Here is a 17,659-nt window from a genome sequence, read left to right as displayed (position 1 = left end):
CCAGTCAGTCAGATTGGATATGTTGCATTCATCCATCCAGTCAGTCCTGTCAGATCTGTGAAGGCGAGTGAACGTGGGGCTGAGGGGGGAAAACAACAACTTTCTGGAATGAAAAGCAATTTTACATGACCTGGTCAAAGACATTTCAGACCACAACCTTATTATTCATGGACCAAGAAGGCCAGGTGGTTCATGTTCCTTTGGGGACAGTTGACACAGAACACCGCCCTATGGGCATGACATACGGTAAATACTGTACATACATACAGTTTAAGTCACATGCAGTGCATACAGACAGACATAGAGACAGACAGACAGTCGACTATACTGTAGCAACATTGTGAGGGAGGGAATGTCAGGTGTAGAATGATGCCTATGTGATTTAAGACTATGGAAGTCAGCTGAGCTAAAGCCTAGGGGTTTGTTCTGGGAGCTAACACGAGTTTGTCCTCAAGTCGCGAACCATCTCTGTTACAATGTAAACATACATTGGTATAATGTCCACAGGTGAGTGACTATAACATGTAAATATAAGATAGTAGAATAATAATAAAAAATAACAGATTAACACGTTTAGATACAGTTTAAAACATTAAACAGTAGGAGCGCTAGTCAGGTAATGTTTCCCTCCTGAAGTAAACCCAGAACCAAAAGTTCAGTTAAAAATTAGGAATGGCTCAAAGCACCTGATGCATGTTCAATAGATTGCTTTTGATTAGACAATTGATCTTTTAAATAGGAGGTTAAAAAAAACGTTTATTTTAAAGGGGTGGTTAGAAAATCATTCTTAAAGGGGTGGCCTTCTCTGATACAGAAATGAAAGGAATCCCTTTATGCCCACAACATATAAAAGATTGCTTTGTATCATGTCCGGTCTGTTCATCAAGTCCTCTTAGTGTTTTTGATTTGATTTGTCTTTTTTTCCACTGAAAACGACATTTTCCGTGTGCGTCCTTCAGTACTTGCACTCTCTTGTCTGTTTACTGTTCATGATATAAATCAAAACAAACGTCATTAAAATAACAGATAGTTGTCCTTCACAGAGGTGTTTGGGTTCTGGCTGGTCTGTCTTCCTGTTTTTGCTGCAGAGAGAGGAAGTGAGGTCATTTAAATGTAAGGCCCACTCCCCAGGCTCACAGTGTGATTGGCTTACTCCATGCCGTTTCGCAGCATCTGATTGGCCGCGATGAGCATGACGCTGATGATGAAGGCCATGGCAAAGGCGCAGATCAGGCTCTTCCTCACGCATGTCTGTCTGTTCTTCTTCTTAGGATGGACTGAATAAGAGAAGAGATGAGAGGAGAGAAGAGGAGGGGAAGAGGAGAGAAGAGGAGGGGAAGAGGATGGGAAGAGGAGGGGAAGAGGAGAGAAGAGGAGGGGAAGAGGAGAGAAGAGGAGAGGAAGAAGAGAGAAGAGGAGGGCAAGAGGAGAGAAGAGGAGGGGAAGAGGAGAGAAGAGGAGGGGAAGAGGATAGAAGAGGATGGGAAGAGGAGAGAAGAGGAGAGGAAGAGGAGAGAAGAGGAGGGGAAGAGGAGAGAAAAGGAGGGGAAGAGGAGGGGAAGAGGAGAGAAGAGGAGGGGAAGAGGAGGGGAAGAGGAGAGAAGAGGAGGGGAAGAGGGGAGAAGAGGAGGGGAAGAGGGGAGAAGAGGAGGGAAAGAGGGGAGAAGAGGAGGGGAAGAGGAGAGAAGAGGAGGGGAAGAGGAGAGAAGAGGAGGGGAAGAGGAGAGAAGAGGAGAGGAAAGAGGAGAGAAGAGGAGGGCAAGAGGAGAGAAGAGGAGGGGAAGAGGAAGAGAAGAGGAGGGGAAGAGGATAGAAGAGGATGGGAAGAGGAGAGAAGAGGAGAGGAAGAGGAGAGAAGAGGAGGGGAAGAGGAGAGAAAAGGAGGGGAAGAGGAGGGGAAGAGGAGAGAAGAGGAGGGGAAGAGGAGATGAAGAGGAGGGGAAGAGGAGAGAAGAGGAGGGAAGAGGGGAGAAGAGGAGGGGAAGAGGGGAGAAGAGGAGGGAAGAGGGGAGAAGAGGAGGGGAAGAGGAGAGAAGAGGAGGGGAAGAGGAGATGAAGAGGAGGGGAAGAGGAGAGAAGAGGAGGGGAAGAGGGGAGAAGAGGAGGGGAAGAGGGGAGAAGAGGAGGGAAAGAGGGGAGAAGAGGAGGGGAAGAGGAGAGAAGAGGATGGGAAGAGGGAGAGGAGAGGAGGAGAGAAGAGGAGGGGAAGAGGAGAGAAAAGGAGGGGAAGAGGAGGGAAGAGGAGAGAAGAGGAGGGGAAGAGGAGATGAAGATGAAGAGGAGGGGAAGAGGGAGAAAGAGGGGAAGAGGGGAGAAGAGGAGGGGAAGAGGGGAGAAGAGGAGGGAAGAGGGGAGAAGAGGAGGGGAAGAGGAGAGAAGAGGAGGGGAAGAGGAGAGAAGAGGAGGGAAGAGGAGAGAAGAGGAGGGGAAGAGGAGATGAAGAGGAGGGGAAGAGGAGAGAAGAGGAGGGGAAGAGGGGAGAAGAGGAGGGGAAGAGGGGAGAAGAGGAGGGGAAGAGGAGAGAAGAGGAGGGGAAGGGGAGAGAAGGGGAGGGGAAGAGGAGAGAAGAGGAGGGGAAGAGAGAGGAGAAAAATAGAAGTATAACTTAAGTCACTTATTACATCAAATTATGATAATTTCATATTATGCCTCCCCTCCCATTCCCCATGCTGGTAACATCACAAACTGGTCAAATACACTTTCCGTTCCCCCAGAGACATCAGCCTGGAGCAGCCCAGACATCAGCCTGGAGCAGACCAAACATCAGCTTGGAGCAGCCCAGATAGCAGCCTGGAGCAGACCAGACATCAGCCTGGAGCAGACCAGACATCAGCCTGGAGTAGACCAGACATCAGCCTGGAGCAGCTCAGACACCAGCCTGGAGCAGCCCAGACACCAGCCTGGAGCAGCCCAGACATCAGCATGGAGCAGCCCAGATATCAGCCTGGAGCAGCCCAGACACCAGCCTAGAGCAGCCCAGACACCAGCCTGGAGCAGCCCAGATATCAGCCTGGAGCAGCACAGACACTAGCCTAGAGCAGCCCAGACATCAGCCTGGAGCAGCACAGACACCAGCCTGGAGCAGACCAGACATCAGCCTGGAGCAGCACAGACACTAGCCTGGAGCAGCCCAGACATCAGCCTGGAGCAGCACAGACACCAGCCTGAAGCAGACCAGACATCAGCCTGGAGCAGACCATACCAGACACACAGAGACAGTAACCCAGACACACAGAGATGTGTCTAATGGAGTCCGACAGACTGAATTCTCACAGGGTCGGAGAAAGAGAAGGAAGAAGAAAGGGTAGGAGGATAGAGACATGAGAGGAAGGGAGAGAGAGAGAGATAGGAAGGATTGAGGGAGAGGGCAGAAGGAGAGGAAGATAATCTTTGGTTTAGCTTCCAATTTCACTTTTGGTTTCTTCTCTCTCTCCCTTCCCCTCTTCACTCCACTCCTGTTTCTCTTCCATTATCTTCTCTCCCAGACCCTCCTTTTCTTTCCTTCGCTCATTTACTGGAATCCCTTCATCTCGCTCTCTACATTTACATTTCAACCATTTATCCTATCCAGAGTGACAAGACGAACTACAGTTACATTTCTTGTTCAAGGGCACATCGGCAGATTTCTTACCTAGTTGGATCAGGGATTCGAACCAGCAACCTTTCGGTTACTGGCCCTACACTCTTAACTGCTAGGCTCTCTCTCTGTCTCTGTTTCTGTCTCTGTCTCTGTCTCAATTGTTTTCCTCAAACTTTGTCTGGCAGTGGCAGACTAGCAGTCTTTCTCTCCTTCCTTCCTTCATCATCTCTCACTCTCCTCACTTCCTCTTCTTTCTCTCTGAGAGTTACCTATCTAATAGAACACAGAGGGTTTTCTTTAATGGAAGCTTAACTAATGCAAATTTGGTGAGTGTGGTGTACCGCAAGTCAGCTGGCTAGGGCCATTATTGTTTTCTGTTTTTACTAATGACCTTCCATTGACCTTGAATAAAGTCTGTGTGTCAGTTGGTCCTGAACAGAGCAGCACGTATTGCACTTAGATGTACACGGAGGGCGAATGTCAGCAACTTCGTAAACATTAACATGCATGTCAATCTCTCCTGGCTCAAAGTTGAGGAGAGATTGACTGTATCGCCATTGGTCTTTGTGCGAGGTATTGATGTGTTGAAGGTACAGAACTGTCTGTTCAAACAGTTGACACACAGTTTGGACACTGATCTGTTCAACACAAGACATGTAATCAGAGGTCTCTTCACAGTCCCCAGGTCCAGAAAAGAGGCTGAGAAACAAACAGAGCCATGACTACATGGAACTCTCTGCCACCCCAGGTAACTCAAGAAAGCAATACATCCAGATAAAAAAACAGATAAAGAACACCTTACAACACAACAGGGATTGTGAACAGACACAAACATTTTAATATATCTTGCATTGTAATTTGCACTGTGTTATTGTATCATGTAGGTAAGAGGCCTTGAACGAATCTTTAGCTTGTGTGATCCGGAACGGGTCATCGGGCAGGAGCCATCACCTGTTTCTGAGACGTGAGGCAGAGGCAGAGGCAGAGGCAGGAGATTATGTATATTATGTAGTGTTATGTATATTACGTATATTATGTAGGATTATGTAGTATTATGTATGTTATTTATATTATGTAGTATTATGTATGTTATTTATATTATGTAGTATTATGTATGTTATTTATATTATGTAGTATTATGTATATTATGTATGTTATTTATATTATGTAGTATTATGCATATTATGTAGTATTATGTATATTATGTAGTGTTATGTATATTACGTATACTATGTTGTGTTATGTATATTATGTAGGATTATGTATAATATGTTGGATTATGTAGTATTATGTATGTTATTTATATTATGTAGTATTATCTATATTATGTATATTATTTATATTATGTAGTATTATGTATATTATGTAGAATTATGTAGTATTATGTATATTATGTATTTTATGTAGTGTTATGTATATTATGTTGTGTTATGTAAATTATGTATATTATGTAGGATTATGTAGTATTATGTATATTATGTATTTTATGTAGTGTTATGTATATTACGTATATTATGTTGTGTTATGTAAATTGGGTATATTATGTAGGATTATGTAGTATTATGCATATAATGTATGTTATTTATATTATGTAGTATAATGTTGTGTTATGTATATTATTTATATTATGTAGGATTATGTAGTATTATGTATATTATGTATGTTATTTATATTATGTAGTATTATGTATATTATGTATATTATTTATATTATGTAGTATTATGCATATTATGTATATTATTTATATTATGTAGGATTATGTAGTATTATGTATATTATGTATGTTATTTATATTATGTAGGATTATGTAGAATTATGTATATTATGTATGTTATTTATATTATGTAGGATTATGTAGAATTATGTATATTATGTATGTTATTTATATTATGTAGTATTATGTATATTATGTATATTATGTAGTATTATGTATATTATATTATGTATTTGATTTGTTGTTTTGTTTCCTGTTTGGACCCCAGGAAGAGTAGCGGCTAATCAGGGATCCCAATAAAATACTAAATACTAAACTCTTTGTCTCTCTCTCTCTTCTCTCTCCATTTCTTTCTCTACCATCTCTCTCTTTTAGTATTATCTCTCTCTGTGTGTCTCTCTCTACCCTGCTCTCTGTCACCCCCACCCCCCCAACTCCCTCTCTCACCTCCCTCGTACTCGGGGCAGTTCCCTGTCTCGTTGAGGCTCTCCTCTTCGTTGATGATGATGTTCTCGATGTCCTTCATCGTCAGGTGGTCTCGGAATGCGTGAAACAGAACCTGCTTCAGCTCGTCCAGGGACATCTGCTGGATGTCAAACTGCAGGGGCAGGACACACACACAGATACACACCAAGGTCAAATCATATCATTTTTTCCCCTTCTCATTTTTGTGTGTGTGTGTGTGTTTGTGTATATGTGTGTGTGTATTTGTGTGTGTGTGTGTGTTAGTGTGCGGGCGTGTGTGTGAAAGTGATTTATGACGCTCTGAGCGGAGCAAGTCTCATTCCAATCAAAAGTCAGTCTGAGGTCTCTGAGGTTTTCATTTCTAAATGTATAATTCATTTTACTTTTTGGAGTGTTCTACTCTGCATCTGCCCCTCCCACCTACCCGCCCTCCCTCCCACCCTACCTCCCTCCCTTCCTAATACGGGAGAGGGAAAAAAGGAGAGAGATAGAAAGAAAGACAGGGAGTAGGAGAGAGAGAAAAAGAAAGGGATGGAGTGAGCGAGAGAGAAAAAAGAGAGAGAAAGAGAGAAAAAGGGAAAAACAAAGAGGGAGTAAGAGAGAAAAAGGGAAAAACAAAGAGGGAGTAAGAGAGCGAGAAAGAGAGAGGAGGGAGGGAGGGAGAACTCTTTTGTTCCCCTGCCACTGTGGACAGAATTACCTGAGTAGCAGGTATACCTGTGGAGTGAATGAGAGGAGAGTAACAGGTATACCTGTGGAGTGAATGAGAGGAGAGTAACAGGTATACCTGTGGAGTGAATGAGAGGAGAGTAGCAGGTACACCTGTGGAGTGAATGAGAGGAGAGTAGCAGGTACACCTGTGGAGTGAATGAGAGGAGAGTAACAGGTATACATGTGGAGTGAATGAGAGGAGAGTAGCAGGTACACGTGTGGAGTGAATGAGAGGAGAGTAACAGGTACACCTGTGGAGTGAATGAGAGGAGAGTAACAGGTATACCTGTGGAGTGAATGAGAGGAGAGTAGCAGGTACACCTGTGGAGTGAATGAGAGGAGAGTAGCAGGTACACCTGTGGAGTGAATGAGAGGAGAGTAGCAGGTACACCTGTGGAGTGAATGAGAGGAGAGTAGCAGGTACACCTGTGGAGTGAATGAGAGGAGAGTACCAGGTACACCTGTGGAGTGAATGAGAGGAGAGTACCAGGTACGCCTGTGTAGTGAATGAGAGGAGAGTAGCAGGTACACCTGTGGAGTGAATGAGAGGAGAGTAGCAGGTACACCTGTGGAGTGAATGAGAGGAGAGTAGCAGGTACACCTGTGGAGTGAATGAGAGGCGAGTAGCAGGTACACCTGTGGAGTGAATGAGAGGAGAGTACCAGGTACACCTGTGGAGTGAATGAGAGGAGAGTAGCAGGTACACCTGTGGAGTGAATGAGAGGAGAGTACCAGGTACACCTGTGGAGTGAATGAGAGGAGAGTAGCAGGTGCACCTGTGGACTGAATGAGAGGAGAGTAGCAGGTACACCTGTGGAGTGAATGAGAGGAGAGTAGCAGGTACACCTGTGGAGTGAATGAGAGGAGAGTAGCAGGTACACCTGTGGAGTGAATGAGAGGAGAGTAGCAGGTACACCTGTGGAGTGAATGAGAGGAGAGTAGCAGGTACACCTGTGGAGTGAATGAGAGGAGAGTAACAGGTACACCTGTGGAGTGAATGAGAGGAGAGTAGCAGGTTATCACTCTATCCTGTCTGTCTCTCTGCTGTTATCACTCTATCCTGTCTGTCTCTCTGCTGTTATCACTCTATCCTGTCTGTCTCTCTGCTGTTATCACTCTATCCTGTCTGTCTCTCTGCTGTTTTCACTCTATCCTGTCTGTCTCTCTGCTGTTATCACTCTATCCTGTCTGTCTCTCTGCTGTTATCACTCTATCCTGTCTGTCTCTCTGCTGTTATCACTCTATCCTGTCTGTCTCTCTGCTGTTATCACTATATCCTGTCTGTCTCTCTGCTGTTATCACTCTATCATGTCTGTCTCTCTGCTGTTATCACTCTATCCTGTCTGTCTCTCTGCTGTTATCACTCTATCCTGTCTGTCTCTCTGCTGTTATCACTCTATCCTGTCTGTCTCTCTGCTGTTATCACTCTATCCTGTCTGTCTCTCTGCTGTTATCACTCTATCCTGTCTGTCTCTCTGCTGTTATCACTCTATCCTGTCTGTCTCTCTGCTGTTATCACTCTATCCTGTCTGTCAACATTCTATCCTGTCTGTCTCTCTGCTGTTATCACTCTATCCTGTCTGTCTCTCTGATGTTATCACTCTATCCTGTCTGTCTCTCTGATGTTATCACTCTATCCTGTCTGTCTCTCTGCTGTTATCACTCTATCCTGTCTGTCTCTCTGCTGTTATCACTCTATCCTGTCTGTCTCTCTGCTGTTATCACTCTATCCTGTCTGTCTCTCTGATGTTATCACTCTATCATGTCTGTCCCTCTGATGTTATCACTCTATCCTGTCTGTCTCTCTGATGTTATCACTCTATCCTATCTGTCTCTCTGATGTTATCACTCTATCCTGTCTGTCTCTCTGATGTTATCACTCTATCCTGTCTGTCTCTCTGCTGTTATCACTCTATCCTGTCTGTCTCTCTGCTGTTATCACTCTATCCTGTCTGTCTCTCTGCTGTTATCACTCTATCCTATCTGTCTCTCTGATGTTATCACTCTATCCTGTCTATCTCTCTGATGTTATCACTCTATCCTGTCTGTCTCTCTGCTGTTATCACTCTATCCTGTCTGTCTCTCTGCTGTTATCACTCTATCCTGTCTGTCTCTCTGATGTTATCACTCCATCCTGTCTGTCTCTCTGATGTTATCACTCTATCCTGTCTGTCTCTCTGATGTTATCACTCTATCCTGTCTGTCTATCTGATGTTATCACTCTATGCTGTCTGTCTCTCTGATGTAATCACTCTATGCTGTCTGTCTCTCTGATGTAATCACTCTATCCTGTCTGTCTCGCTGATGTTATCACTCTATCCTGTCTGTCTCTCTGCTGTTATCACTCTATCCTGTCTGTCTCTCTGCTGTTATCACTCTATCCTGTCTGTCTCTCTGCTGTTATCACTCTATCCTGTCTGTCTCTCTGCTGTTATCACTCTATCCTGTCTGTCTCTCTGATGTAATCACTCTATCCTGTCTGTCTCGCTGATGTTATCACTCTATCCTGTCTGTCTCTCTGCTGTTATCACTCTATCCTGTCTGTCTTTCTGCTGTTATCACTCTATCCTGTCTGTCTCTCTGCTGTTATCACTCTATCCTGTCTGTCTCTCTGCTGTTATCATTCTATCCTGTCTGTCTCTCTGATGTTATCACTCTATCCTGTCTGTCTCTCTGATGTTATCACTCTATCCTGTCTGTCTCTCTGATGTTATCACTCTATCCTGTCTGTCTCTCTGCTGTTATAACTCTATCCTGTTTGTCTCTCTGCTGTTATCACTCTATCCTGTCTGTCTCTCTGCTGTTATCACTCTATCCCATCTGTCTCTCTGCTGTTATCACTCTATCCCGTCTGTCTCTCTGCTGTTATCACTCTATCCCATCTGTCTCTCTGCTGTTATCACTCTATCCCGTCTGTCTCTCTGCTGTTATCACTCTATCCTGTCTGTCTCTCTGCTGTTATCACTCTATCCCGTCTGTCTCTCTGCTGTTATCACTCTATCCTGTCTGTCTCTCTGCTGTTATCACTCTATCTCGTCTGTCTCTCTGCTGTTATCACTCTATCCTGTCTGTCTCTCTGATGTTATCACTCTATCCCGTCTGTCTCTCTGCTGCTATCACTCTATCCCGTCTGTCTCTCTGCTGTTATCACTCTATCCCATCTGTCTCTCTGCTGTTATCACTCTATCCTGTCTGTCTCTCTGCTGTTATCACTCTATCCCGTCTGTCTCTCTGCTGTTATCACTCTATCCCGTCTGTCTCTCTGAGGTTATCACTCAATCCCGTCTGTCTCTCTGCTGTTATCACTCTATCCTGTCTGTCTCTCTGATGTTATCACTCTATCCCGTCTGTCTCTCTGCTGTTATCACTCTATCCTGTCTGTCGCTCTGCTGTTATCACTCTATCAAATATCCTGTCTGTCTCTCTGCTGTTATCACTCTATCAAATATCCTGTCTGTCTCTCTGCTGTTATCACTCTATCCTGTCTGTCTCTCTGCTGTTATCCAATATCCTGTCTGTCTCTCTGATGTTATCACTCTATCCTGTCTGTCTCTCTGCTGTTATCACTCTATCCCGTCTGTCTCTCTGCTGTTATCACTCTATCCTGTCTGTCTCTCTGCTGTTATCACTATATCCTGTCTGTCTCTCTGCTGTTATCACTCTATCCTGTCTGTCTCTCTGCTGTTATCACTATATCCTGTCTGTCTCTCTGCTGTTATCACTCTATCCTGTCTGTCTCTCTGCTGTTATCACTCTATCCTGTCTGTCTCTCTGCTGTTATCACTCTATCAAATATCCTGTCTGTCTCTCTGCTGTTATCACTCTATCCTGTTTGTCTCTCTGCTGTTATCACTCTATCAAATATCCTGTCTGTCTCTCTTGTTATCACTCTATCAAATATCCTGTCTGTCTCTCTGCTGTTATCACTCTATCCTGTCTGTTTCTCTGCTGTTATCCAATATCCTGTCTGTCTCTCTGCTGTTATCACTCTATCCTGTCTGTCTCTCTGCTGTTATCAATCTATCCTGTCTGTCTCTCTTCTATTATCACTCTATCTAATATCCTGTCTGTCTCACACAGGCTGTGTTCGAAATTGCACCCTATTCACTCAATGGGCAAAAGTAGTGTATTTTATGTTGAAATGGAGACATTACGGAGTGTCCTGCCAGTGGTATTATAGCAGAATGGAGACATTACGGAGTGTCCTGCCAGTGGTATTATAGCAGAATGGAGACATTACGGAGTGTCCTGCCAGTGGTATTATAGCAGAATGGAGACATTACCGAGTGTCCTGCCAGTGGTATTATAGCAGAATGGAGACATTACGGAGTGTCCTGCCAGTGGTATTATAGCAGAATGGAGACATTACGGAGTGTCCTGCCAGTGGTATTATAGCAGAATGGAGACATTACGGAGTGTCCTGCCAGTGGTATTATAGCAGAATGGAGACATTACGGAGTGTCCTGCCAGTGGTATTATAGCAGAATGGAGACATTACCGAGTGTCCTGGCAGTGGTATTATAGCAGAATGGAGACATTACGGAGTGTCCTGGCAGTGGTATTATAGCAGAATGGAGACATTACCGAGTGTCCTGCCAGTGGTATTATAGCAGAATGGAGACATTACGGAGTGTCCTGCCAGTGGTATTATAGCAGAATGGAGACATTACCGAGTGTTCTGACAGTGGTATTATAGCAGAATGGAGACATTACGGAGTGTCCTGGCAGTGGTATTATAGCAGAATGGAGACATTACCGAGTGTCCTGCCAGTGGTATTATAGCAGAATGGAGACATTACGGAGTGTCCTGCCAGTGGTATTATAGTAGAATGGAGACATTACCGAGTGTCCTGGCAGTGGTATTATAGCAGAATGGAGACATTACGGAGTGTCCTGGCAGTGGTATTATAGCAGAATGGAGACATTATGGAGTGTCCTGCCAGTGGTATTATAGCAGAATGGAGACATTACGGAGTGTCCTGCCAGTGGTATTATAGCAGAATGGAGACATTACCGAGTGTCCTGGCAGTGGTATTATAGCAGAATGGAGACATTACCGAGTGTCCTGCCAGTGGTATTATAGCAGAATGGAGACATTACGGAGTGTCCTGCCAGTGGTATTATAGCAGAATGGAGACATTACGGAGTGTCCTGCCAGTGGTATTATAGCAGAATGGAGACATTACCGAGTGTCCTGCCAGTGGTATTATAGCAGAATGGAGACGACATTACAGAGTGTCCTGCCAGTGGTATTATAGCAGAATGGAGACATTACGGAGTGTCCTGCCAGTGGTATTATAGCAGAATGGAGACATTACAGAGTGTCCTGCCAGTGGTATTATAGCAGAATGGAGACATTACGGAGTGTCCTGCCAGTGGTATTATAGCAGAATGGAGACATTACGGAGTGTCCTGCCAGTGGTATTATAGCAGAATGGAGACATTACCGAGTGTCCTGCCAGTGGTATTATAGCAGAATGGAGACATTACGGAGTGTCCTGCCAGTGGTATTATAGCAGAATGGAGACATTACGGAGTGTCCTGCCAGTGGTATTATAGCAGAATGGAGACATTACGGAGTGTCCTGCCAGTGGTATTATAGCAGAATGGAGACATTACGGAGTGTCCTGCCAGTGGTATTATAGCAGAATGGAGACATTACCGAGTGTCCTGGCAGTGGTATTATAGCAGAATGGAGACATTACGGAGTGTCCTGGCAGTGGTATTATAGCAGAATGGAGACATTACCGAGTGTCCTGCCAGTGGTATTATAGCAGAATGGAGACATTACGGAGTGTCCTGCCAGTGGTATTATAGCAGAATGGAGACATTACCGAGTGTCCTGACAGTGGTATTATAGCAGAATGGAGACATTACGGAGTGTCCTGGCAGTGGTATTATAGCAGAATGGAGACATTACCGAGTGTCCTGCCAGTGGTATTATAGCAGAATGGAGACATTACGGAGTGTCCTGCCAGTGGTATTATAGTAGAATGGAGACATTACCGAGTGTCCTGGCAGTGGTATTATAGCAGAATGGAGACATTACCGAGTGTCCTGGCAGTGGTATTATAGCAGAATGGAGACATTACCGAGTGTCCTGCCAGTGGTATTATAGCAGAATGGAGACATTACGGAGTGTCCTGCCAGTGGTATTATAGCAGAATGGAGACATTACCGAGTGTCCTGGCAGTGGTATTATAGCAGAATGGAGACATTACCGAGTGTCCTGCCAGTGGTATTATAGCAGAATGGAGACATTACGGAGTGTCCTGCCAGTGGTATTATAGCAGAATGGAGACATTACCGAGTGTCCTGCCAGTGGTATTATAGCAGAATGGAGACATTACCGAGTGTCCTGCCAGTGGTATTATAGCAGAATGGAGACGACATTACAGAGTGTCCTGGAATAACAGACAGTTCGATCTCATCAAACATAGACATTTAGGATTCTAAAAGTTTGTCTCATTTGGTCTGATTTACAGTTGTAGCGTGGTGGTGTGTGTGTCTGTATGTGTGTGTGTGTGTGTGTGTGTCTGTGTGTGTGTGTGTGTGTGTGTGTGTGTGTGTGTGTCTGTGTGTGTGTGTGTGTGTCTCTATGTGTGTGTGTGTGTGTGTGTGTGTGTGTCTCTGTGTGTGTGTGTCTCTGTGTGTGTCACATCCTGACCTTAGTTCCTTTTTTATGTCTCTAATTTAGTTTGGTCAGGGTTGGGGTGGGCATTCTATGTTTGTTCTGTGTGTTTATAGTTCTATGTGTTTGGCCTGGTATGGTTCCAGAGGCAGCTGTCAATCGTTGTCTCTGATTGAGAACCATACTTAGGCAGCCTGTTTTCCCACTATGGGTTGTGGGTAGTTGTTTTCTGTGTCTGTGTTTTCAGTTCTGTATGGTGAAACACACACACACACACACACACACACACACACACACACACACACACACACACACACACACACACACACACACACACACACACACACACACACACACACACACACACACACACCGCTAGAATAATACAAGGAATAGAAACATCCCAAGGAGGGGATAGAATGATTCCACCCCCTCACACCCACAGGGTCGATGAGGACAAGTCATAGTGGTAGAAGATGCTGTATATATTAGAAGACTCTCATAGCCTGCATCTGCATTGCTTTGCTCTGAGGGGTTTTAGGCAGCGTTTCTGTAAAGCACTTTGAGACTGCTGATGTAAAAAAGGGCTTTATAAAATACATGTGATTGATTGATAAGACATCCTTATTTAGCGGTTTAAATGAGATATGAAGATAAGGTCAATAATCAATCATCTCCAATCAATAAGTGACGTCGGGGGTCAAGGGTCATGCAGGGTCAGTCTGAAAAAAACACTCAGCATTCAGACTCACTCTACACAGTCTATAAGTAACTGTTGAATACAGTAATACAACACAACACTTCATTCAAACTACAATAAAACACAAAGCTTCCTGTAGTAAACAGTCAGACTGCTGTCATCACCACTATAGATGGCAAGCAAATCAAACAATACTTGGATGTAGCCATCTGTAGGATGTAGCCATCTGTAGGATGTGTAGCCATCTGTAGGATGTAGCCATCTGTATTGAACAAACAAATATGAAATACATTCATTAGGTCCTAATCTATGGATTTCACATGACTGGGAATGTAGACATGCATCTGTTGGTCACAGATACCTTTAAAAAAAAAAATTAGGGGGGTAGATCAGAAAAGCAGTCAGTATCTGGTGTGACAACCATTTGCCTCATGCAGCGCGACACATCTCCTTCACATAGAGTTGAGTCAGGCTGTTGATTGTGGCCTGTGGAATGTTGTCCCACTCCTCTTCAATGGCTGTGTGAAGTTATTGGATATGGGTGGGAACTCGAACACACTGTCGTACACGTCGATCCAGAGCATCCCAAACATGCTCAATGGCTGACATGGTGAGTGTGCAGGCCATGGAAGAACTGGGACATTTTCAGGTTCCAGGAATTGTGTACAGATCCTTCCGTAATGGGGCCGTGCATTATCATGCTGAAACATGAGGTGATGGCGGCGGATGAATGGGCCTCAGGATTTTGACACGGTATCTCTGTGCATTCAAATTGTCATAGATTAAAGGCAATTGTGTACTTTGTCTGTAGCTTATGCATGCCCATACCATTACCCCACCACCATCATGGGGCACTCTGTTCACAACGTTGACATCAGCAAACCGCTCGCCCACACGACGTCATTCACTTGTGAGGCCAGTTGGACGTACTGCCCATTTCTCTACAATGCTGGAGGAGGCTTATGGTAGAGAAATGAACATTAAATGATCTGGAAACAGCTCCTGTAGACATTCCTGCAGTCAACATGCCAATTGCACGCTCCTTCAAAACTTGAGACATCTGTGGCATTTTAGAGTGGCCTTTCATTGTCCCCAGCACAAGGTGCACCTGTGTAAGTATCATGCTGTTTAATCAGCTTCTTGAAATGCCACACCTGTCAGGTGGATGGATTATCTTGGCAAAGGAGAAATGCTCTCTAACAGGGATGTAAACAAATTTGTGCACAAAATTTGAGAGAAATAAGCTGTTTGTCCATTTGGAACATTTCTGGGATATTTTATTTCAGCTCATGAAACATGGGACCAACCCTTTACATGTTGGGTTTATACAACATTTTAATGTACAGACAGTGTCAGTCAGTTGAGGGCAGAGAGATGATGGTATTGTCTGTTTTCTCTCTACGTTGTGATGTCTCAACCACACAGTCTGTCTGTCTGTCTGTCTGTCTGTCGGTCAGTTGGTCAGTCTCATTTCAAAGGCAAGACAAGCCTGTGTTAACACACGCACGCACACACACACAGATTGGAAGAGAGGACGTGGCTGAGACCTGTCAGAGCCTGTTGTCTTCAGTCAACCCTGCTGTGTGATGTAGCATATGTGTGTGTGTGTGTGTGTGTCTGTGTGTGTGTGTGTGTGTGTGTCTGTGTGTGTGTCTGTGTGTGTGTGTGTGTGTCTCTATGTGTGTGTGTGTGTGTGTGTGTGTGTGTCTCTGTGTGTGTGTGTCTCTGTGTGTGTCACATCCTGACCTTAGTTCCTTTTTTATGTCTCTAATTTAGTTTGGTCAGGGTTGGGGTGGGCATTCTATGTTTGTTCTGTGTGTTTATAGTTCTATGTGTTTGGCCTGGTATGGTTCCAGAGGCAGCTGTCAATCGTTGTCTCTGATTGAGAACCATACTTAGGCAGCCTGTTTTCCCACTATGGGTTGTGGGTAGTTGTTTTCTGTGTCTGTGTTTTCAGTTCTGTATGGTGAAAACACACACACACACACACACACACACACACACACACACACACACACACACACACACACACACACACACACACACACCGCTAGAATAATACAAGGAATAGAAACATCCCAAGGAGGGGATAGAATGATTCCACCCCCTCACACCCACAGGGTCGATGAGGACAAGTCATAGTGGTAGAAGATGCTGTATATATTAGAAGACTCTCATAGCCTGCATCTGCATTGCTTTGCTCTGAGGGGTTTTAGGCAGCGTTTCTGTAAAGCACTTTGAGACTGCTGATGTAAAAAAGGGCTTTATAAAATACATGTGATTGATTGATAAGACATCCTTATTTAGCGGTTTAAATGAGATATGAAGATAAGGTCAATAATCAATCATCTCCAATCAATAAGTGACCGGGGGTCAAGGGTCATGCAGGGTCAGTCTGAAAAAAACACTCAGCATTCAGACTCACTCTACACAGTCTATAAGTAACTGTTGAATACAGTAATACAACACAACACTTCATTCAAACTACAATAAAACACAAAGCTTCCTGTAGTAAACAGTCAGACTGCTGTCATCACCACTATAGATGGCAAGCAAATCAAACAATACTTGGATGTAGCCATCTGTAGGATGTAGCCATCTGTAGGATGTGTAGCCATCTGTAGGATGTAGCCATCTGTATTGAACAAACAAATATGAAATACATTCATTAGGTCCTAATCTATGGATTTCACATGACTGGGAATGTAGACATGCATCTGTTGGTCACAGATACCTTTAAAAAAAAAAAAAATTAGGGGGTAGATCAGAAAAGCAGTCAGTATCTGGTGTGACAACCATTTGCCTCATGCAGACACATCTCCTTCACATAGAGTTGAGTCAGGCTGTTGATTGTGGCCTGTGGAATGTTGTCCCACTCCTCTTCAATGGCTGTGTGAAGTTATTGGATATGGGTGGGAACTCGAACACACTGTGAATCGATCCAGAGCATCCCAAACATGCTCAATGGCTGACATGGTGAGTGTGCAGGCCATGGAAGAACTGGGACATTTTCAGGTTCCAGGAATTGTGTACAGATCCTTCCGTAATGGGGCCGTGCATTATCATGCTGAAACATGAGGTGATCGGATGAATGGGCCTCAGGATTTTGACACGGTATCTCTGTGCATTCAAATTGTCATAGATTAAAGGCAATTGTGTACTTTGTCTGTAGCTTATGCATGCCCATACCATTACCCCACCACCATCATGGGGCACTCTGTTCACAACGTTGACATCAGCAAACCGCTCGCCCACACGACGTCATTCACTTGTGAGGCCAGTTGGACGTACTGCCCATTTCTCTACAATGCTGGAGGAGGCTTATGGTAGAGAAATGAACATTAAATGATCTGGAAACAGCTCCTGTAGACATTCCTGCAGTCAACATGCCAATTGCACGCTCCTTCAAAACTTGAGACATCTGTGGCATTTTAGAGTGGCCTTTCATTGTCCCCAGCACAAGGTGCACCTGTGTAAGTATCATGCTGTTTAATCAGCTTCTTGAAATGCCACACCTGTCAGGTGGATGGATTATCTTGGCAAAGGAGAAATGCTCTCTAACAGGGATGTAAACAAATTTGTGCACAAAATTTGAGAGAAATAAGCTGTTTGTCCATTTGGAACATTTCTGGGATATTTTATTTCAGCTCATGAAACATGGGACCAACCCTTTACATGTTGGGTTTATACAACATTTTAATGTACAGACAGTGTCAGTCAGTTGAGGGCAGAGAGATGATGGTATTGTCTGTTTTCTCTCTACGTTGTGATGTCTCAACCACACAGTCTGTCTGTCTGTCTGTCTGTCTGTCGGTCAGTTGGTCAGTCTCATTTCAAAGGCAAGACAAGCCTGTGTTA

The 17,659-nt window shown here is 44.3% G+C and overlaps 1 protein-coding gene across 1 annotated transcript in view; it reads right to left on the bottom strand.

The window, feature by feature from the left end:
• Positions 1–774: 774 nt before the first annotated feature.
• caln2 (calneuron 2) overlaps positions 775–17,659 on the bottom strand; it is a 54,914-nt gene continuing 38,029 nt past the window's right edge. The window contains exons 4-5 of the mRNA XM_065004581.1: positions 5,742–5,892; positions 775–1,277 (exon numbers count right to left, since the gene is read on the bottom strand). Of these exons, the coding sequence (XP_064860653.1) occupies positions 1,150–1,277; positions 5,742–5,892 (279 nt within the window). The 3' untranslated portion in view covers positions 775–1,149. The remainder of the gene's footprint in view (positions 1,278–5,741; positions 5,893–17,659) is intronic.

Source organism: Oncorhynchus nerka, linkage group LG19 (genome assembly GCF_034236695.1).
Source record: "Oncorhynchus nerka isolate Pitt River linkage group LG19, Oner_Uvic_2.0, whole genome shotgun sequence".
Taxonomy (NCBI): domain Eukaryota; kingdom Metazoa; phylum Chordata; class Actinopteri; order Salmoniformes; family Salmonidae; genus Oncorhynchus; species Oncorhynchus nerka.
This window is presented reverse-complemented; position numbering and strand designations above follow the sequence as displayed.